Here is a 22,894-nt window from a genome sequence, read left to right on the forward strand (position 1 = left end):
ATCTCTGGGACCCAGGGGTGTGGGAGAGATTAAATTATCTCAGGGACCCAAGGGTGCGGGAGAGATTAAATTATCTCAGGGACCCAAGGGTGCGGGAGAGATTAAATTATCTCAAGGACCCAAGGGTGTGGGAGAGATTAAATTATCTCAGGGACCCAAGGGTGCGGGAGAGATTAAATTATCTCTGGGACCCAAGGGTGCGGGAGATTAAATTATCTCAAGGACCCAAGGGTGTGGGAGAGATTAAATTATCTCAGGGACCCAAGGGTGCGGGAGAGATTAAATTATCTCAAGGACCCAAGGGTGCGGGAGAGATTAAATTATCTCAGGGACCCAAGGGTGTGGGAGAGATTAAATTATCTCAAGGACCCAAGGGTGTGGGAGAGATTAAATTATCTCAAGGACCCAAGGGTGTGGGAGAGATTAAATTATCTCAAGGACCCAAGGGTGTGGGAGAGATTAAATTATCTCAAGGACCCAAGGGTGTGGGAGAGATTAAATTATCTCAAGGACCCAAGGGTGCGGGAGAGATTAAATTATCTCAAGGACCCAAGGGTGTGGGAGAGATTAAATTATCTCAGGGACCCAAGGGTGCGGGAGATTAAATTATCTCAAGGACCCAAGGGTGCGGGAGAGATTAAATTATCTCAGGGACCCAAGGGTGTGGGAGAGATTAAATTATCTCAAGGACCCAAGGGTGTGGGAGAGATTAAATTATCTCAAGGACCCAAGGGTGTGGGAGAGATTAAATTATCTCAAGGACCCAAGGGTGTGGGAGAGATTAAATTATCTCAAGGACCCAAGGGTGTGGGAGAGATTAAATTATCTCAAGGACCCAAGGGTGCGGGAGAGATTAAATTATCTCAAGGACCCAAGGGTGTGGGAGAGATTAAATTATCTCAGGGACCCAAGGGTGCGGGAGAGATTAAATTATCTCAAGGACCCAAGGGTGCGGGAGAGATTAAATTATCTCAGGGACCCAAGGGTGTGGGAGAGATTAAATTATCTCAAGGACCCAAGGGTGTGGGAGAGATTAAATTATCTCAGGGACCCAAGGGTGCGGGAGAGATTAAATTATCTCAAGGACCCAAGGGTGCGGGAGAGATTAAATTATCTCAAGGACCCAAGGGTGCAGGAGAGATTAAATTATCTCAAGGACCCAAGGGTGCGGGAGAGATTAAATTATCTCAAGGACCCAAGGGTGCGGGAGAGATTAAATTATCTCAAGGACCCAAGGGTGCGGGAGAGATTAAATTATCTCAAGGACCCAAGGGTGCGGGAGAGATTAAATTATCTCAAGGACCCAAGGGTGCGGGAGAGATTAAATTATCTCAAGGACCCAAGGGTGCGGGAGAGATTAAATTATCTCAAGGACCCAAGGGTGCGGGAGAGATTAAATTATCTCAGGGACCCAAGGGTGTGGGAGAGATTAAATTATCTCAAGGACCCAAGGGTGCGGGAGAGATTAAATTATCTCAGGGACCCAAGGGTGCGGGAGAGATTAAATTATCTCAAGGACCCAAGGGTGTGGGAGAGATTAAATTATCTCAGGGACCCAAGGGTGTGGGAGAGATTAAATTATCTCAAGGACCCAAGGGTGTGGGAGAGATTAAATTATCTCAGGGACCCAAGGGTGCGGGAGAGATTAAATTATCTCAGGGACCCAAGGGTGTGGGAGAGATTAAATTATCTCAGGGGCCCAAGGGTGCGGGAGAGATTAAATTATCTCAAGGACCCAAGGGTGCGGGAGAGATTAAATTATCTCAAGGGCCCAAGGGTGTGGGAGAGATTAAATTATCTCAGGGACCCAAGGGTGCGGGAGAGATTAAATTATCTCAGGGACCCAAGGGTGCAGGAGAGATTAAATTATCTCAGGGACCCAAGGGTGCGGGAGAGATTAAATTATCTCAGGGACCCAAGGGTGCGGGAGAGATTAAATTATCTCAGGGACCCAAGGGTGCGGGAGAGATTAAATTATCTCAAGGGCCCAAGGGTGTGGGAGAGATTAAATTATCTCAGGGACCCAAGGGTGCGGGAGAGATTAAATTATCTCAGGGACCCAAGGGTGCGGGAGAGATTAAATTATCTCAAGGGACCCAAGGGTGCGGGAGATTAAATTATCTCAAGGACCCAAGGGTGCGGGAGAGATTAAATTATCTCAGGGGCCCAAGGGTGCGGGAGAGATTAAATTATCTCAAGGGCCCAAGGGTGTGGGAGAGATTAAATTATCTCAGGGACCCAAGGGTGCGGGAGAGATTAAATTATCTCAGGGACCCAAGGGTGCGGGAGAGATTAAATTATCTCAAGGACCCAAGGGTGTGGGAGAGATTAAATTATCTCAGGGACCCAAGGGTGCGGGAGAGATTAAATTATCTCAAGGACCCAAGGGTGTGGGAGAGATTAAATTATCTCAGGGACCCAAGGGTGTGGGAGAGATTAAATTATCTCAGGGGCCCAAGGGTGCGGGAGAGATTAAATTATCTCAGGGACCCAAGGGTGCGGGAGAGATTAAATTATCTCAAGGACCCAAGGGTGTGGGAGAGATTAAATTATCTCAGGGACCCAAGGGTGCGGGAGAGATTAAATTATCTCAAGGACCCAAGGGTGCGGGAGAGATTAAATTATCTCAAGGACCCAAGGGTGTGGGAGAGATTAAATTATCTCAAGGACCCAAGGGTGCGGGAGAGATTAAATTATCTCAAGGACCCAAGGGTGTGGGAGAGATTAAATTATCTCAGGGACCCAAGGGTGCGGGAGAGATTAAATTATCTCAAGGGCCCAAGAGTGCGGGAGAGATTAAATTATCTCAAGGACCCAAGGGTGTGGGAGAGATTAAATTATCTCAAGGGCCCAAGGGTGCGGGAGAGATTAAATTATCTCAAGGACCCAAGGGTGTGGGAGAGATTAAATTATCTCAGGGACCCAAGGGTGTGGGAGAGATTAAATTATCTCAGGGACCCAAGGGTGTGGGAGAGATTAAATTATCTCAAGGGCCCAAGGGTGCGGGAGAGATTAAATTATCTCAAGGACCCAAGGGTGCGGGAGAGATTAAATTATCTCAGGGACCCAAGGGTGTGGGAGAGATTAAATTATCTCAAGGACCCAAGGGTGCGGGAGAGATTAAATTATCTCAGGGACCCAAGGGTGCGGGAGAGATTAAATTATCTCAGGGACCCAAGGGTGTGGGAGAGATTAAATTATCTCAAGGGCCCAAGGGTGCGGGAGAGATTAAATTATCTCAAGGACCCAAGGGTGCGGGAGAGATTAAATTATCTCAAGGACCCAAGGGTGTGGGAGAGATTAAATTATCTCAGGGACCCAAGGGTGTGGGAGAGATTAAATTATCTCAAGGACCCAAGGGTGTGGGAGAGATTAAATTATCTCAAGGACCCAAGGGTGTGGGAGAGATTAAATTATCTCAAGGACCCAAGGGTGGGGGAGAGATTAAATTATCTCAGGGGCCCAAGGGTGCGGGAGAGATTAAATTATCTCAGGGACCCAAGGGTGCGGGAGAGATTAAATTATCTCAGGGACCCAAGGGTGCGGGAGAGATTAAATTATCTCAGGGACCCAAGGGTGCGGGAGAGATTAAATTATCTCAAGGGCCCAAGGGTGCGGGAGAGATTAAATTATCTCAGGGACCCAAGGGTGCGGGAGAGATTAAATTATCTCAAGGACCCAAGGGTGCGGGAGAGATTAAATTATCTCAGGGACCCAAGGGTGCGGGAGATTAAATTATCTCAAGGACCCAAGGGTGTGGGAGAGATTAAATTATCTCAGGGGCCCAAGGGTGCGGGAGAGATTAAATTATCTCAAGGACCCAAGGGTGCGGGAGAGATTAAATTATCTCAGGGACCCAAGGGTGCGGGAGAGATTAAATTATCTCAAGGGCCCAAGGGTGCGGGAGAGATTAAATTATCTCAGGGACCCAAGGGTGCGGGAGAGATTAAATTATCTCAAGGACCCAAGGGTGTGGGAGAGATTAAATTATCTCAAGGACCCAAGGGTGCGGGAGAGATTAAATTATCTCAAGGGCCCAAGGGTGCGGGAGAGATTAAATTATCTCAGGGACCCAAGGGTGCGGGAGAGATTAAATTATCTCAGGGACCCAAGGGTGCGGGAGAGATTAAATTATCTCAAGGGCCCAAGGGTGCGGGAGAGATTAAATTATCTCAAGGACCCAAGGGTGTGGGAGAGATTAAATTATCTCAAGGACCCAAGGGTGTGGGAGAGATTAAATTATCTCAGGGACCCAAGGGTGTGGGAGAGATTAAATTATCTCAAGGACCCAAGGGTGTGGGAGAGATTAAATTATCTCAAGGACCCAAGGGTGTGGGAGAGATTAAATTATCTCAAGGACCCAAGGGTGCGGGAGAGATTAAATTATCTCAGCGACCCAAGGGTGTGGGAGAGATTAAATTATCTCAAGGACCCAAGGGTGTGGGAGAGATTAAATTATCTCAAGGACCCAAGGGTGTGGGAGAGATTAAATTATCTCAGGGACCCAAGGGTGTGGGAGAGATTAAATTATCTCAAGGACCCAAGGGTGCGGGAGAGATTAAATTATCTCAGGGACCCAAGGGTGCGGGAGAGATTAAATTATCTCAGGGACCCAAGGGTGTGGGAGAGATTAAATTATCTCAAGGACCCAAACGTGTGGGAGAGATTAAATTATCTCAGGGGCCCAAGGGTGTGGGAGAGATTAAATTATCTCAGGGACCCAAGGGTGTGGGAGAGATTAAATTATCTCAGGGACCCAAGGGTGTGGGAGAGATTAAATTATCTCAAGGACCCAAGGGTGCGGGAGAGATTAAATTATCTCAGGGACCCAAGGGTGCGGGAGAGATTAAATTATCTCTGGGACCCAAGGGTGCGGGAGATTAAATTATCTCAAGGACCCAAGGGTGTGGGAGAGATTAAATTATCTCAGGGACCCAAGGGTGCGGGAGATTAAATTATCTCAAGGACCCAAGGGTGCGGGAGAGATTAAATTATCTCAGGGACCCAAGGGTGCGGGAGATTAAATTATCTCAAGGACCCAAGGGTGCGGGAGAGATTAAATTATCTCAGGGACCCAAGGGTGCGGGAGATTAAATTATCTCAAGGACCCAAGGGTGCGGGAGAGATTAAATTATCTCAAGGACCCAAGGGTGTGGGAGAGATTAAATTATCTCAGGGACCCAAGGGTGCGGGAGATTAAATTATCTCAGGGACCCAAGGGTGTGGGAGAGATTAAATTATCTCAGGGACCCAAGGGTGCGGGAGATTAAATTATCTCAAGGACCCAAGGGTGCGGGAGAGATTAAATTATCTCAGGGACCCAAGGGTGCGGGAGAGATTAAATTATCTCAGGGACCCAAGGGGGCGGGAGAGATTAAATTATCTCAGGGACCCAAGGGTGTGGGAGAGATTAAATTATCTCAAGGACCCAAGGGTGCGGGAGAGATTAAATTATCTCAGGGACCCAAGGGTGCGGGAGAGATTAAATTATCTCTGGGACCCAAGGGTGCGGGAGAGATTAAATTATCTCAGGGACCCAAGGGTGCGGGAGAGATTAAATTATCTCAAGGGACCCAAGGGTGTGGGAGAGATTAAATTATCTCAAGGACCCAAGGGTGCGGGAGAGATTAAATTATCTCAGGGACACAAGGGTGCGGGAGAGATTAAATTATCTCAGGGACACAAGGGTGTGGGAGAGATTAAATTATCTCAGGGACACAAGGGTGTGGGAGAGATTAAATTATCTCAAGGACCCAAGGGTGCGGGAGATTAAATTATCTCAAGGACCCAAGGGTGCGGGAGAGATTAAATTATCTCAGGGACCCAAGGGTGCGGGAGATTAAATTATCTCAGCGACCCAAGGGTGCGGGAGAGATTAAATTATCTCAAGGACCCAAGGGTGCAGGAGAGATTAAATTATCTCAGGGACCCAAGGGTGTGGGAGAGATTAAATTATCTCAAGGACCCAAGGGTGTGGGAGAGATTAAATTATCTCAAGGACCCAAGGGTGCGGGAGATTAAATTATCTCAAGGACCCAAGGGTGCGGGAGAGATTAAATTATCTCAGGGACCCAAGGGTGCGGGAGATTAAATTATCTCAAGGACCCAAGGGTGTGGGAGAGATTAAATTATCTCAAGGACCCAAGGGTGCGGGAGAGATTAAATTATCTCAGGGACCCAAGGGTGTGGGAGAGATTAAATTATCTCAGGGACCCAAGGGTGTGGGAGAGATTAAATTATCTCAAGGACCCAAGGGTGTGGGAGAGATTAAATTATCTCAAGGACCCAAGGGTGCGGGAGAGATTAAATTATCTCAGGGACCCAAGGGTGTGGGAGAGATTAAATTATCTCAAGGACCCAAGGGTGCGGGAGAGATTAAATTATCTCAGGGACCCAAGGGTGTGGGAGAGATTAAATTATCTCTGGGACCCAAGGGTGTGGGAGAGATTAAATTATCTCAGGGACCCAAGGGTGTGGGAGAGATTAAATTATCTCAAGGACCCAAGGGTGCGGGAGAGATTAAATTATCTCAGGGACCCAAGGGTGTGGGAGAGATTAAATTATCTCAAGGACCCAAGGGTGCAGGAGAGATTAAATTATCTCAGGGACCCAAGGGTGCGGGAGAGATTAAATTATCTCAGGGACCCAAGGGTGCGGGAGAGATTAAATTATCTCAGGGACCCAAGGGTGCGGGAGAGATTAAATTATCTCAGGGACCCAAGGGTGCGGGAGAGATTAAATTATCTCAGGGACCCAAGGGTGTGGGAGAGATTAAATTATCTCAAGGACCCAAGGGTGTGGGAGAGATTAAATTATCTCAAGGACCCAAGGGTGTGGGAGAGATTAAATTATCTCAAGGACCCAAGGGTGCGGGAGATTAAATTATCTCAAGGACCCAAGGGTGTGGGAGAGATTAAATTATCTCAAGGACCCAAGGGTGCGGGAGAGATTAAATTATCTCAAGGACCCAAGGGTGTGGGAGAGATTAAATTATCTCAAGGACCCAAGGGTGTGGGAGAGATTAAATTATCTCAGGGACCCAAGGGTGCGGGAGAGATTAAATTATCTCAAGGACCCAAGGGTGTGGGAGAGATTAAATTATCTCAAGGACCTAAGGGTGCGGGAGATTAAATTATCTCAAGGACCCAAGGGTGTGGGAGAGATTAAATTATCTCAAGGACCCAAGGGTGTGGGAGAGATTAAATTATCTCAAGGACCCAAGGGTGTGGGAGAGATTAAATTATCTCAGGGACCCATGGGTGCGGGAGAGATTAAATTATCTCAAGGACCCAAGGGTGCGGGAGAGATTAAATTATCTCAGGGACCCAAGGGTGTGGGAGAGATTAAATTATCTCAGGGACCCAAGGGTGCGGGAGAGATTAAATTATCTCAGGGACCCAAGGGTGTGGGAGAGATTAAATTATCTCAGGGACCCAAGGGTGCGGGAGAGATTAAATTATCTCAGGGACCCAAGGGTGTGGGAGAGATTAAATTATCTCAAGGACCCAAGGGTGTGGGAGAGATTAAATTATCTCAGGGGCCCAAGGGTGTGGGAGAGATTAAATTATCTCAAGGACCCAAGGGTGTGGGAGAGATTAAATTATCTCAGGGACCCAAGGGTGTGGGAGAGATTAAATTATCTCAGGGACCCAAGGGTGCGGGAGAGATTAAATTATCTCAAGGGCCCAAGGGTGCGGGAGAGATTAAATTATCTCAGGGACCCAAGGGTGCGGGAGAGATTAAATTATCTCAGGGACCCAAGGGTGCGGGAGAGATTAAATTATCTCAAGGGCCCAAGGGTGCGGGAGAGATTAAATTATCTCAAGGACCCAAGGGTGCGGGAGAGATTAAATTATCTCAGGGACCCAAGGGTGCGGGAGAGATTAAATTATCTCAAGGACCCAAGGGTGCGGGAGAGATTAAATTATCTCAGGGACCCAAGGGTGTGGGAGAGATTAAATTATCTCAAGGACCCAAGGGTGCGGGAGATTAAATTATCTCAGGGACCCAAGGGTGCGGGAGAGATTAAATTATCTCAGGGACCCAAGGGTGCGGGAGAGATTAAATTATCTCAGGGACCCAAGGGTGCGGGAGAGATTAAATTATCTCAGGGACCCAAGGGTGCGGGAGATTAAATTATCTCAGGGACCCAAGGGTGCGGGAGAGATTAAATTATCTCAGGGACCCAAGGGTGCGGGAGAGATTAAATTATCTCAAGGACCCAAGGGTGCGGGAGATTAAATTATCTCAGGGACCCAAGGGTGCGGGAGAGATTAAATTATCTCAGGGACCCAAGGGTGCGGGAGAGATTAAATTATCTCAGGGACCCAAGGGTGCGGGAGATTAAATTATCTCAAGGACCCAAGGGTGCGGGAGATTAAATTATCTCAAGGACCCAAGGGTGTGGGAGAGATTAAATTATCTCAGGGACCCAAGGGTGCGGGAGATTAAATTATCTCAAGGACCCAAGGGTGCGGGAGAGATTAAATTATCTCAAGGACCCAAGGGTGCGGGAGATTAAATTATCTCAAGGACCCAAGGGTGCGGGAGAGATTAAATTATCTCAAGGACCCAAGGGTGCGGGAGATTAAATTATCTCAAGGACCCAAGGGTGCGGGAGATTAAATTATCTCAAGGACCCAAGGGTGCGGGAGATTAAATTATCTCAAGGACCCAAGGGTGCGGGAGAGATTAAATTATCTCAAGGACCCAAGGGTGCGGGAGATTAAATTATCTCAAGGACCCAAGGGTGCGGGAGAGATTAAATTATCTCAGGGACCCAAGGGTGCGGGAGATTAAATTATCTCAGGGACCCAAGGGTGCGGGAGAGATTAAATTATCTCAAGGACCCAAGGGTGCGGGAGAGATTAAATTATCTCAGGGACCCAAGGGTGCGGGAGATTAAATTATCTCAAGGACCCAAGGGTGCGGGAGAGATTAAATTATCTCAGGGACCCAAGGGTGTGGGAGAGATTAAATTATCTCAGGGACCCAAGGGTGTGGGAGATTAAATTATCTCAAGGACCCAAGGGTGTGGGAGAGATTAAATTATCTCAGGGACCCAAGGGTGCGGGAGAGATTAAATTATCTCAGGGACCCAAGGGTGTGGGAGATTAAATTATCTCAAGGACCCAAGGGTGCGGGAGAGATTAAATTATCTCAAGGACCCAAGGGTGCGGGAGATTAAATTATCTCAAGGACCCAAGGGTGCGGGAGAGATTAAATTATCTCAAGGACCCAAGGGTGCGGGAGAGATTAAATTATCTCAAGGACCCAAGGGTGCGGGAGAGATTAAATTATCTCAAGGACCCAAGGGTGTGGGAGAGATTAAATTATCTCAAGGACCCAAGGGTGCGGGAGATTAAATTATCTCAGGGACCCAAGGGTGTGGGAGAGATTAAATTATCTCAAGGACCCAAGGGTGCGGGAGAGATTAAATTATCTCAGGGACCCAAGGGTGTGGGAGAGATTAAATTATCTCAAGGACCCAAGGGTGCGGGAGAGATTAAATTATCTCAGGGACCCAAGGGTGTGGGAGAGATTAAATTATCTCAGGGACCCAAGGGTGCGGGAGAGATTAAATTATCTCAAGGACCCAAGGGTGCGGGAGAGATTAAATTATCTCAGGGACCCAAGGGTGTGGGAGAGATTAAATTATCTCAAGGACCCAAGGGTGCGGGAGAGATTAAATTATCTCAAGGACCCAAGGGTGTGGGAGAGATTAAATTATCTCAGGGACCCAAGGGTGCGGGAGAGATTAAATTATCTCAAGGGCCCAAGGGTGTGGGAGAGATTAAATTATCTCAGGGACCCAAGGGTGCGGGAGATTAAATTATCTCAGGGACCCAAGGGTGCGGGAGAGATTAAATTATCTCAAGGACCCAAGGGTGCGGGGAGATTAAATTATCTCAGGGACCCAAGGGTGCGGGAGAGATTAAATTATCTCAAGGACCCAAGGGTGCGGGAGAGATTAAATTATCTCAGGGACCCAAGGGTGTGGGAGAGATTAAATTATCTCAAGGACCCAAGGGTGTGGGAGAGATTAAATTATCTCAGGGACCCAAGGGTGCGGGAGAGATTAAATTATCTCAGGGACCCAAGGGTGCGGGAGAGATTAAATTATCTCAAGGACCCAAGGGTGCGGGAGAGATTAAATTATCTCAGGGACCCAAGGGTGTGGGAGAGATTAAATTATCTCAAGGACCCAAGGGTGCGGGAGAGATTAAATTATCTCAAGGACCCAAGGGTGTGGGAGAGATTAAATTATCTCAAGGACCCAAGGGTGCGGGAGAGATTAAATTATCTCAGGGACCCAAGGGTGTGGGAGAGATTAAATTATCTCAGGGACCCAAGGGTGTGGGAGAGATTAAATTATCTCAGGGACCCAAGGGTGTGGGAGAGATTAAATTATCTCAGGGACCCAAGGGTGTGGGAGAGATTAAATTATCTCAGGGACCCAAGGGTGTGGGAGAGATTAAATTATCTCAAGGACCCAAGGGTGCGGGAGAGATTAAATTATCTCAAGGACCCAAGGGTGTGGGAGAGATTAAATTATCTCAAGGACCCAAGGGTGCGGGAGAGATTAAATTATCTCAAGGACCCAAGGGTGCGGGAGATTAAATTATCTCAAGGACCCAAGGGTGCGGGAGAGATTAAATTATCTCAAGGACCCAAGGGTGTGGGAGAGATTAAATTATCTCAAGGACCCAAGGGTGCGGGAGAGATTAAATTATCTCAGGGACCCAAGGGTGTGGGAGAGATTAAATTATCTCAGGGACCCAAGGGTGTGGGAGAGATTAAATTATCTCAGGGACCCAAGGGTGTGGGAGAGATTAAATTATCTCAGGGACCCAAGGGTGTGGGAGAGATTAAATTATCTCAAGGACCCAAGGGTGCGGGAGAGATTAAATTATCTCAAGGACCCAAGGGTGTGGGAGAGATTAAATTATCTCAAGGACCCAAGGGTGCGGGAGAGATTAAATTATCTCAAGGACCCAAGGGTGCGGGAGATTAAATTATCTCAAGGACCCAAGGGTGCGGGAGAGATTAAATTATCTCAAGGACCCAAGGGTGTGGGAGAGATTAAATTATCTCAAGGACCCAAGGGTGTGGGAGAGATTAAATTATCTCAGCGACCCAAGGGTGTGGGAGAGATTAAATTATCTCAAGGACCCAAGGGTGTGGGAGAGATTAAATTATCTCAGCGACCCAAGGGTGTGGGAGAGATTAAATTATCTCAAGGACCCAAGGGTGCGGGAGAGATTAAATTATCTCAAGGACCCAAGGGTGCGGGAGAGATTAAATTATCTCAAGGACCCAAGGGTGCGGGAGAGATTAAATTATCTCAAGGACCCAAGGGTGTGGGAGAGATTAAATTATCTCAGGGACCCAAGGGTGTGGGAGAGATTAAATTATCTCAAGGACCCAAGGGTGTGGGAGAGATTAAATTATCTCAGGGACCCAAGGGTGCGGGAGAGATTAAATTATCTCTGGGACCCAAGGGTGCGGGAGAGATTAAATTATCTCTGGGACCCAAGGGTGTGGGAGAGATTAAATTATCTCAAGGACCCAAGGGTGTGGGAGAGATTAAATTATCTCAGGGACCCAAGGGTGCGGGAGAGATTAAATTATCTCAAGGACCCAAGGGTGTGGGAGAGATTAAATTATCTCAGGGACCCAAGGGTGTGGGAGAGATTAAATTATCTCAGGGACCCAAGGGTGCGGGAGAGATTAAATTATCTCAGGGACCCAAGGGTGTGGGAGAGATTAAATTATCTCAAGGACCCAAGGGTGTGGGAGAGATTAAATTATCTCAAGGACCCAAGGGTGTGGGAGAGATTAAATTATCTCAAGGACACAAGGGTGCGGGAGAGATTAAATTATCTCAAGGACCCAAGGGTGTGGGAGAGATTAAATTATCTCAGGGACCCAAGGGTGCGGGAGAGATTAAATTATCTCAAGGACCCAAGGGTGTGGGAGAGATTAAATTATCTCAGGGACCCAAGGGTGTGGGAGAGATTAAATTATCTCAGCGACCCAAGGGTGTGGGAGAGATTAAATTATCTCAAGGACCCAAGGGTGTGGGAGAGATTAAATTATCTCAGGGACCCAAGGGTGCGGGAGAGATTAAATTATCTCAGGGACCCAAGGGTGCGGGAGAGATTAAATTATCTCAGCGACCCAAGGGTGTGGGAGAGATTAAATTATCTCAAGGACCCAAGGGTGTGGGAGAGATTAAATTATCTCAAGGACCCAAGGGTGCGGGAGAGATTAAATTATCTCTGGGACCCAAGGGTGTGGGAGAGATTAAATTATCTCAAGGACCCAAGGGTGTGGGAGAGATTAAATTATCTCAGGGACCCAAGGGTGCGGGAGAGATTAAATTATCTCAAGGACCCAAGGGTGTGGGAGAGATTAAATTATCTCAGGGACCCAAGGGTGCGGGAGAGATTAAATTATCTCAGGGACCCAAGGGTGTGGGAGAGATTAAATTATCTCAAGGACCCAAGGGTGTGGGAGAGATTAAATTATCTCAGGGACCCAAGGGTGTGGGAGAGATTAAATTATCTCAGGGACCCAAGGGTGCGGGAGAGATTAAATTATCTCAAGGACCCAAGGGTGCGGGAGAGATTAAATTATCTCAGGGACCCAAGGGTGTGGGAGAGATTAAATTATCTCAAGGACCCAAGGGTGTGGGAGAGATTAAATTATCTCAGCGACCCAAGGGTGTGGGAGAGATTAAATTATCTCAAGGACCCAAGGGTGTGGGAGAGATTAAATTATCTCAGGGACCCAAGGGTGCGGGAGAGATTAAATTATCTCAAGGACCCAAGGGTGCGGGAGAGATTAAATTATCTCAAGGACCCAAGGGTGTGGGAGAGATTAAATTATCTCAGGGACCCAAGGGTGCGGGAGAGATTAAATTATCTCAGCGACCCAAGGGTGTGGGAGAGATTAAATTATCTCAGCGACCCAAGGGTGCGGGAGAGATTAAATTATCTCAAGGGCCCAAGGGTGCGGGAGAGATTAAATTATCTCAGGGGCCCAAGGGTGCGGGAGAGATTAAATTATCTCAAGGACCCAAGGGTGCGGGAGAGATTAAATTATCTCAGGGACCCAAGGGTGTGGGAGAGATTAAATTATCTCAAGGACCCAAGGGTGTGGGAGAGATTAAATTATCTCAAGGACCCAAGGGTGTGGGAGAGATTAAATTATCTCAAGGACCCAAGGGTGTGGGAGAGATTAAATTATCTCAGGGACCCAAGGGTGCGGGAGAGATTAAATTATCTCAAGGACCCAAGGGTGTGGGAGAGATTAAATTATCTCAAGGACCCAAGGGTGTGGGAGAGATTAAATTATCTCAAGGACCCAAGGGTGTGGGAGAGATTAAATTATCTCAGGGACCCAAGGGTGCGGGAGAGATTAAATTATCTCAGGGACCCAAGGGTGCGGGAGAGATTAAATTATCTCAGGGACCCAAGGGTGCGGGAGAGATTAAATTATCTCAAGGACCCAAGGGTGCGGGAGAGATTAAATTATCTCAGGGACCCAAGGGTGCGGGAGAGATTAAATTATCTCAGGGACCCAAGGGTGCGGGAGAGATTAAATTATCTCAAGGACCCAAGGGTGTGGGAGAGATTAAATTATCTCAAGGACCCAAGGGTGCGGGAGAGATTAAATTATCTCAGGGACCCAAGGGTGCGGGAGAGATTAAATTATCTCAAGGACCCAAGGGTGCGGGAGAGATTAAATTATCTCAGGGACCCAAGGGTGCGGGAGAGATTAAATTATCTCAAGGACCCAAGGGTGCGGGAGAGATTAAATTATCTCAGGGACCCAAGGGTGCGGGAGAGATTAAATTATCTCAGGGACCCAAGGGTGCGGGAGAGATTAAATTATCTCAGGGACCCAAGGGTGCGGGAGAGATTAAATTATCTCAAGGACCCAAGGGTGTGGGAGAGATTAAATTATCTCAAGGACCCAAGGGTGTGGGAGAGATTAAATTATCTCAGGGACCCAAGGGTGTGGGAGAGATTAAATTATCTCAGGGACCCAAGGGTGCGGGAGAGATTAAATTATCTCAGGGACCCAAGGGTGCGGGAGAGATTAAATTATCTCAAGGACCCAAGGGTGCGGGAGAGATTAAATTATCTCAAGGACCCAAGGGTGCGGGAGAGATTAAATTATCTCAGGGACCCAAGGGTGCGGGAGAGATTAAATTATCTCAGGGACCCAAGGGTGCGGGAGAGATTAAATTATCTCAGGGACCCAAGGGTGCGGGAGAGATTAAATTATCTCAAGGACCCAAGGGTGCGGGAGAGATTAAATTATCTCAGGGACCCAAGGGTGCGGGAGAGATTAAATTATCTCAGGGACCCAAGGGTGCGGGAGAGATTAAATTATCTCAGGGACCCAAGGGTGCGGGAGAGATTAAATTATCTCAGGGACCCAAGGGTGCGGGAGAGATTAAATTATCTCAGGGACCCAAGGGTGCGGGAGAGATTAAATTATCTCAAGGACCCAAGGGTGTGGGAGAGATTAAATTATCTCAGGGACCCAAGGGTGCGGGAGAGATTAAATTATCTCAGGGACCCAAGGGTGCGGGAGAGATTAAATTATCTCAGGGACCCAAGGGTGCGGGAGAGATTAAATTATCTCAGGGACCCAAGGGTGTGGGAGAGATTAAATTATCTCAGGGACCCAAGGGTGTGGGAGAGATTAAATTATCTCAGGGGCCCAAGGGTGCGGGAGAGATTAAATTATCTCAGGGACCCAAGGGTGTGGGAGAGATTAAATTATCTCAGGGGCCCAAGGGTGTGGGAGAGATTAAATTATCTCAAGGACCCAAGGGTGCGGGAGAGATTAAATTATCTCAGGGACCCAAGGGTGCGGGAGAGATTAAATTATCTCAGGGACCCAAGGGTGCGGGAGAGATTAAATTATCTCTGGGACCCAAGGGTGCGGGAGAGATTAAATTATCTCAAGGACCCAAGGGTGCGGGAGAGATTAAATTATCTCAAGGACCCAAGGGTGTGGGAGAGATTAAATTATCTCAGGGACCCAAGGGTGCGGGAGAGATTAAATTATCTCAGGGACCCAAGGGTGCGGGAGAGATTAAATTATCTCTGGGACCCAAGGGTGCGGGAGAGATTAAATTATCTCTGGGACCCAAGGGTGCGGGAGAGATTAAATTATCTCAAGGACCCAAGGGTGCGGGAGAGATTAAATTATCTCAGGGACCCAAGGGTGCGGGAGAGATTAAATTATCTCAAGGACCCAAGGGTGTGGGAGAGATTAAATTATCTCAAGGACCCAAGGGTGTGGGAGAGATTAAATTATCTCAAGGACCCAAGGGTGTGGGAGAGATTAAATTATCTCAGGGACCCAAGGGTGCGGGAGAGATTAAATTATCTCAGGGACCCAAGGGTGCGGGAGAGATTAAATTATCTCAGGGACCCAAGGGTGCGGGAGAGATTAAATTATCTCAGGGACCCAAGGGTGCGGGAGAGATTAAATTATCTCAGGGACCCAAGGGTGCGGGAGAGATTAAATTATCTCAGGGACCCAAGGGTGCGGGAGAGATTAAATTATCTCAAGGACCCAAGGGTGTGGGAGAGATTAAATTATCTCAGGGACCCAAGGGTGCGGGAGAGATTAAATTATCTCAGGGACCCAAGGGTGCGGGAGAGATTAAATTATCTCAGGGACCCAAGGGTGTGGGAGAGATTAAATTATCTCAGGGACCCAAGGGTGTGGGAGAGATTAAATTATCTCAGGGACCCAAGGGTGTGGGAGAGATTAAATTATCTCAGGGACCCAAGGGTGTGGGAGAGATTAAATTATCTCAAGGACCCAAGGGTGTGGGAGAGATTAAATTATCTCAAGGACCCAAGGGTGTGGGAGAGATTAAATTATCTCAGGGACCCAAGGGTGCGGGAGAGATTAAATTATCTCAGGGACCCAAGGGTGCGGGAGATTAAATTATCTCAAGGACCCAAGGGTGTGGGAGAGATTAAATTATCTCTGGGACCCAAGGGTGCGGGAGAGATTAAATTATCTCAGGGACCCAAGGGTGTGGGAGAGATTAAATTATCTCAGGGACCCAAGGGTGCGGGAGAGATTAAATTATCTCAAGGACCCAAGGGTGTGGGAGAGATTAAATTATCTCAGGGGCCCAAGGGTGTGGGAGAGATTAAATTATCTCAAGGACCCAAGGGTGTGGGAGAGATTAAATTATCTCAAGGACCCAAGGGTGTGGGAGAGATTAAATTATCTCTGGGACCCAAGGGTGCGGGAGAGATTAAATTATCTCAGGGACCCAAGGGTGTGGGAGAGATTAAATTATCTCAGGGACCCAAGGGTGTGGGAGAGATTAAATTATCTCAGGGACCCAAGGGTGTGGGAGAGATTAAATTATCTCAAGGACCCAAGGGTGTGGGAGAGATTAAATTATCTCAAGGACCCAGGGGTGCGGGAGAGATTAAATTATCTCAAGGACCCAAGGGTGCGGGAGAGATTAAATTATCTCAAGGACCCAAGGGTGTGGGAGAGATTAAATTATCTCAAGGACCCAAGGGTGCGGGAGAGATTAAATTATCTCTGGGACCCAAGGGTGTGGGAGATTAAATTATCTCAGGGACCCAAGGGTGCGGGAGAGATTAAATTATCTCAGGGACCCAAGGGTGCGGGAGAGATTAAATTATCTCAGGGACCCAAGGGTGCGGGAGAGATTAAATTATCTCAAGGACCCAAGGGTGCGGGAGAGATTAAATTATCTCAAGGACCCAAGGGTGTGGGAGAGATTAAATTATCTCAAGGACCCAAGGGTGTGGGAGAGATTAAATTATCTCAGGGACCCAAGGGTGCGGGAGAGATTAAATTATCTCAAGGACCCAAGGGTGTGGGAGAGATTAAATTATCTCAGGGACCCAAGGGTGTGGGAGAGATTAAATTATCTCAGGGACCCAAGGGTGCGGGAGAGATTAAATTATCTCAGGGACCCAAGGGTGTGGGAGAGATTAAATTATCTCAGGGACCCAAGGGTGCGGGAGAGATTAAATTATCTCAAGGGCCCAAGGGTGCGGGAGATTAAATTATCTCAGGGACCCAAGGGTGCGGGAGAGATTAAATTATCTCAGGGACCCAAGGGTGTGGGAGAGATTAAATTATCTCAAGGACCCAAGGGTGCGGGAGAGATTAAATTATCTCAGGGACCCAAGGGTGCGGGAGAGATTAAATTATCTCAGGGACCCAAGGGTGCGGGAGAGATTAAATTATCTCAAGGACCCAAGGGTGTGGGAGAGATTAAATTATCTCAAGGACCCAAGGGTGCGGGAGATTAAATTATCTCAAGGACCCAAGGGTGCGGGAGAGATTAAATTATCTCAGGGACCCAAGGGTGCGGGAGAGATTAAATTATCTCAAGGACCCAAGGGTGTGGGAGAGATTAAATTATCTCAGGGACCCAAGGGTGCGGGAGAGATTAAATTATCTCAGGGACCCAAGGGTGCGGGAGAGATTAAATTATCTCAAGGACCCAAGGGTGTGGGAGAGATTAAATTATCTCAAGGACCCAAGGGTGCGGGAGAGATTAAATTATCTCAGGGACCCAAGGGTGCGGGAGAGATTAAATTATCTCAAGGACCCAAGGGTGTGGGAGAGATTAAATTATCTCAAGGACCCAAGGGTGCGGGAGAGATTAAATTATCTCAGGGACCCAAGGGTGCGGGAGAGATTAAATTATCTCAAGGACCCAAGGGTGCGGGAGAGATTAAATTATCTCAAGGACCCAAGGGTGTGGGAGAGATTAAATTATCTCAAGGACCCAAGGGTGCGGGAGAGATTAAATTATCTCAAGGACCCAAGGGTGTGGGAGAGATTAAATTATCTCAAGGGCCCAAGGGTGTGGGAGAGATTAAATTATCTCAGGGACCCAAGGGTGCGGGAGAGATTAAATTATCTCAGGGACCCTATTAAAGGATATTATGGGGTAGATGGAAAGAAACGATTTTCTCTGGTGGGGAAGAACAGAACATAACCTTCAACTTAGAGCTAGGCCGTTCAAGGGTGATGTCAGGAAGCAATTCTTCACACAAGAAGTGTGGATGGTGGAGGACAATTGGAGCTTTCAAGATTGCAATCGATAAAAGATTTCTTTTAGGTAACGGTATCAAGGGTTGTGGAGCAAAGGCGGGAAAATGGACTTAAGCTACCTATCAGCCATGATCTAATTGAATGACGGAATAGGCTTGAGGTGCTGATTGGCCTCCTCCTGTTCCCATGGGTGCAAGGGCTGGGTTGAATTATGGGTATTCCAGTGTCTTCAGCCACCCTCCTTTCCACACGCCCCCATATGCTACAGTTCAGGTTACTGGTCCATTTTGTTAACGGAGTGATTACTGACAATGCAGTCAGCTTGCATCACAGATGGCGTCGCACTGACTATTGACACTGCAATTTAGTGCTAGTGCTCAGTGTTAGGAAATAATCTCCTCCAGCCCTTCAACCCTCCGTGATCCCTGCGCTCTTCCAATTCTGGCCTCTTGAACATCCCCGATTTTAATCGCTCCACCATTGGTGGCCGTGCCTTCAGCTGCCTGGGCCCTAAGCTCTGGAATTCTCTCCCTAAACCTCTCTGTTCTCTCTTTCCTCATTTCGGATGCTCTTTAAAACCGACCTCTTTGACCGAGCTGTTGGCCACTTGTCCCGATACCTCTTTATGTGGCTCAGTGTTGTATTTTTGTTTGAAAACGCTCCTGTGAAGCGCCTTGGGTCAGCGTATTTTTTTTACAAAATATTTACAGCACAGAAACAGGCCATTCAGCCCCACAGGTCCATGCCCCCTCTTAACCCTACTTCACCCACACCCCATCAACAAATCCTTCTACAAAAGCAAAAGTACATTGGGGAGACCAAAAGCAGATTGGGCGACCGCTTTGTGGAACACCTCCATTCAGTCCGTAAGGGGGACCCCGAGCTTCCGGTGGCCTGTCACTTTAATTCTCCGCTCCACTCCCACTCTGACCTCTCCGTCCTCAGACTCTCACACTGTTCCAATGAAGCTCAACATAAGCTCGAGGAACAGCACCTCATCTTTCAATTAGGCACTTTACAGCCTTCTGGACTCAACATTGAGTTCAACAATTTCAGACCATAACCTCGGCCCCTACCTTTCTTTTACATTTTTTCTCTCTCTCTCACATGGCAGCTGTCGATCTTTCAGCCATCGCCATTTACACTTCATCTAGAGTCATCTTTTGTTTCTTAACTTGTCCCATTACCATCTCCTTTTGCCTTGCACCATCATCCCTTTTGTCTCTTAATCTCTCCTGCCCTCCATCCTATCACAGACCTTCCCTTTTGTTCTTTCCTCCCCTCCCCCAATTTCCCTGCCCCTGCACTTGCTTAAAAACCTGTCCCATCTCCAACTTTCTCCAGTTCTGACGAAGGGTCATCGACCTGAAACGTTAACTCTGTTTCTCTCTCCACAGATGCTGCCTGACCTGCTGAGTATCTCCAGCATTTTCTGCTTTTACAACAAATCCTTCTATTCCTTTCTCCCTCATGTGCTTAACTAGCTTCCCCTTGAAGGCGCTATATAAATGCAAGTTGTTCATAGAATCATATGAATTTACGACGCAGGAGACCATTCGGCCCATCGTGTCCGTGCCGGCAGACAAAGAGCTCTCCAGCCTAATCCCACTTTCCAGCACTTGGTCCGTAGCCCTGTAGGTTGCGGCACTTCAAGTGCATATCCAAGTACTTTTTAAATGTGATGAGGGTTTCTGCCTCTACCACCCTTTCAGGCAGTGAGTTCCAGACCCCCACCACCCTCCTGGGTGAAAACATTTCTCCTCAAATCCCCTCTAAACCGCCGACCAATTACTTTAAATCTATGCCCCCTGGTTATTGTTGTTGTTAGGGTTTAATGTTAAGGGTTAAGAGTTAGGGTTAAGGTTACTTAGAAAATAATACAGTAATAAGATTGGGCAGAGTCAATACAGATTTATGAAAGGGAAATCGTGTTTGACGAATCTGTTAAAGAGTTTTTTGAGGTTGTAACTAGCAGAATAGATAAGGGGGAACCTGTGGATGTGGTGTATTTGGATTTTCAGAAGGCATTCAATAAGGTGCCACACAAGGTTATTAAACAAAATTAGGCCTCATAGAATTGGGGGTAATATACTAGCATGGATTGAGGATTGGTTAATGGACAGAAAACAGAGAGTAGGAATAAATGGGTCATTTTCAGGTTGGCAGGCTGTAACTAGTGGGGTACCACAAGGATCAGTGCTTGGGCCTCAGCTATTCACAACCTATATCAATGATTTGGATGAGGGGACCAAATGTAATATATCCAAGTTTGCTGATGATACAAAGCTGGGTGGGAATGTAAGTTGTGAGGAGGATGCAAGGAGGCTTCAAGGGGATATAGACAGGCTAAGTGAGTGGGCAAGAGCATGGCAAATGGAATATAATGTGGAGAAACGTGAAGTTATCCACTTCGGTAGGTAAAATAGAAAAGCAGTGTATTTTTTAAATGGTGATTGGGAAATGTTGGTGTTCAGAGGGACCTGGGTGTCCTTGTACACGAATCACTGAAAGTTAACATGCAGGTACAGCAAGCAATTAGGAAAGCAAATGGTACGTTGGCCTTTATTACAGGAGGATTTGAGTATAAGAGTAAAGACTTCTTACTGCAATTGTATAGGGCCCTGGTGAGACCACACCTGGCGTATTGTGGACAGTTTTGGTCTCCTTACCTAAGGATATACTTGCCATAGAGGGAGTGCAACGAAGGTTCACCAGACTGGTTCCTGGGATGGGGGGATTGTCCTATGAGGAGAGATTGAGTAGACTAGGCCTATATTCTCTAGAGTTTAGATGAATGAGAGGTGATGTCATTGAAACATACAAAATTCTTACAGGGCTTGACAGGGTAGATGCAGGGAGGATGTTTCCCCTGGCTGGGGAGTCTAGAACCAGGGATCACAGTCTTAGAATAAGGGGTCGGCCATTTAGGACTGAGATGAGAAATTTCTTCATTCAGAGGGTGGTGAATCTTTGGAATTCTCTACCCCAGAGGGCTGTGGAGGCTCAGTCATTGAGTATATTCAAGACAGAGATCGATAGATTTTTGAATATTAAGGGAATCAAGGGATATGAGGATAGTGCAGGAAAGTGGAGATGAGGTAGAAGATCAGCCATGATCTTATTGAATAGTGGAGCGGGCTCGAAGGGCCAAATGGCCTACTCCTGCTCCTATTCTTATGTTAAGGGTTAAGAGTTAGCAGTTAAGATTAAAGGTGTCAAGTTTTTTCGTCTTACAATACTCCTTTGAAGCACCTTAGGACGTTCTACGTTAAAGGCGCTATATAAATACAAGTTGTTGTTAAGGGTTAGGAGTTAAAGGTTAAGGTTAGGAGCCACAATTGGCAGCGCCTCGGCTCGCCCTGCGCCTGTCTCTCACCTCCGCCCCCCTGACCCTGCTCCCGCCGCCGGTACCAGTGCAGGCCCAGCGCGCAGCCGGTGGAGCCGAGGAGCGAGCCGGCCAGCAAACCCGAGCCGAAGCTGCGTCGAAACCGGCCAGAGCCCCAGTCCCATCCGGCCCGCCTCATCACTCGCAGCATCCACCGCCCGCTTCTCCCGGCCATTGCCGCCCGTCTCCAAGCACCCGAGCACACAGCGCCACCCAGCGCTCGGCGGACCGTCCCAACCCCGCTGCCTCCTCCCAGCACAGCGCCACCCAGCGCTCGGCGGACCGTCCCAACCCCGCTGCCTCCTCCCAGCACAGCGCCACCTAGGGCTCGGCGGACCGTCCCAACCCCGCTGCCGCCTCCCAGTACAGCGCCACCTACCGCTCGGCGGACCGCCCCAACCCCCGCTGCTTCCTCCCATCACAGCTCGGTGGACCGCGACCCACACCCGGGCCACCACCTCCCAGCACAGCGCCACCTAGCGCTCGGCGGACCGCTATACCCGCCCCCCACCTTGGCCGCCTCCACAGCGCCACCTAGCGCTCGGCGGACCGCTATACCCGCCCCCCACCTTGGCCGCCTCCTCCCAGTACAGAGCCACCTAGCGCTCGGCGGTAACAAAGGCATGGATGAGGGATTGAGCTGAGGCAGGGGCGAAGTCAGGTGATGTTATGGAGGTGGAAATAGGGGGTCTTGGTGATAGAGCAGAAGTTCGTAGGGTCAAATCCAACGGCAAGGTTACGAACAGTCTGGTTCTGCCTCAGACAATTACCAAGGAGAGGGATGGAGTAGGTGGCTAGGGAACAAACATTGTGGCAGGCACTCTGAAAGTTTATTAATGTCTTCCTGTATTTTGTCACAGTCCTCCTCTGTATTAACTACACCCCACAATTTACTGTCGTTTGCAAATTCCATCTACATCCAGTCGTTGGTTGAATGGGCGGTTTAAAAATGACCAATGATGAGACGTTAAACCACGGCCCCGCCTGCTCTCTCAAGTGGATGTAAAAGATCCCACGGCACTATTTTGAAGAGGAGGAGGGGTGTTCTCCCCAGTGTCCGGGCAAATATTTATCCCTCAATCAACATCACAAAAAAACAGAGTATCTGGTTCTATATAAAGCACTTTGGGACGTCCGGTGGTCATGAAAGGTGCTGCACAAATGCAAGCCTCTCTTCCTTCCAATGGTAATGGTGCATTAAATCCAACATCAAAATATGCAAAGAGGCCTTTATACCTGGTCAAATATTGTAATAAGTCATCATAAAAAATGACCAGCCCTCAGAACATCAGCTCCTTGTGATGCTGCATGGAACTATATTCTTAGAAACTTAGCATCTGAATCAATCATCTGCTGTCATTACCAGGCTTCTGCGTCATTATCTCTGTGCGTCATTGCCTTGCTAAAAAGGTGCCA

General features: G+C 47.8%; 1 protein-coding gene across 1 annotated transcript in view; it reads right to left on the minus strand.

The window, feature by feature from the left end:
* Positions 1 to 21,672, minus strand: part of LOC147116968 (nuclease EXOG, mitochondrial-like) — a 69,277-nt gene extending 47,605 nt beyond the window's left edge. The window contains exon 1 of the mRNA XM_085987474.1: positions 21,470 to 21,672. Coding sequence (XP_085843600.1) covers positions 21,470 to 21,653 — 184 coding nt within the window. The 5' untranslated portion in view covers positions 21,654 to 21,672. The remainder of the gene's footprint in view (positions 1 to 21,469) is intronic.
* Positions 21,673 to 22,894: the final 1,222 nt, after the last annotated feature.

This window comes from Somniosus microcephalus, chromosome 5, assembly GCF_052327205.1.
Source record: "Somniosus microcephalus isolate GS21.2 chromosome 5, FLI_Smic_1.0, whole genome shotgun sequence".
Taxonomy (NCBI): domain Eukaryota; kingdom Metazoa; phylum Chordata; class Chondrichthyes; order Squaliformes; family Somniosidae; genus Somniosus; species Somniosus microcephalus.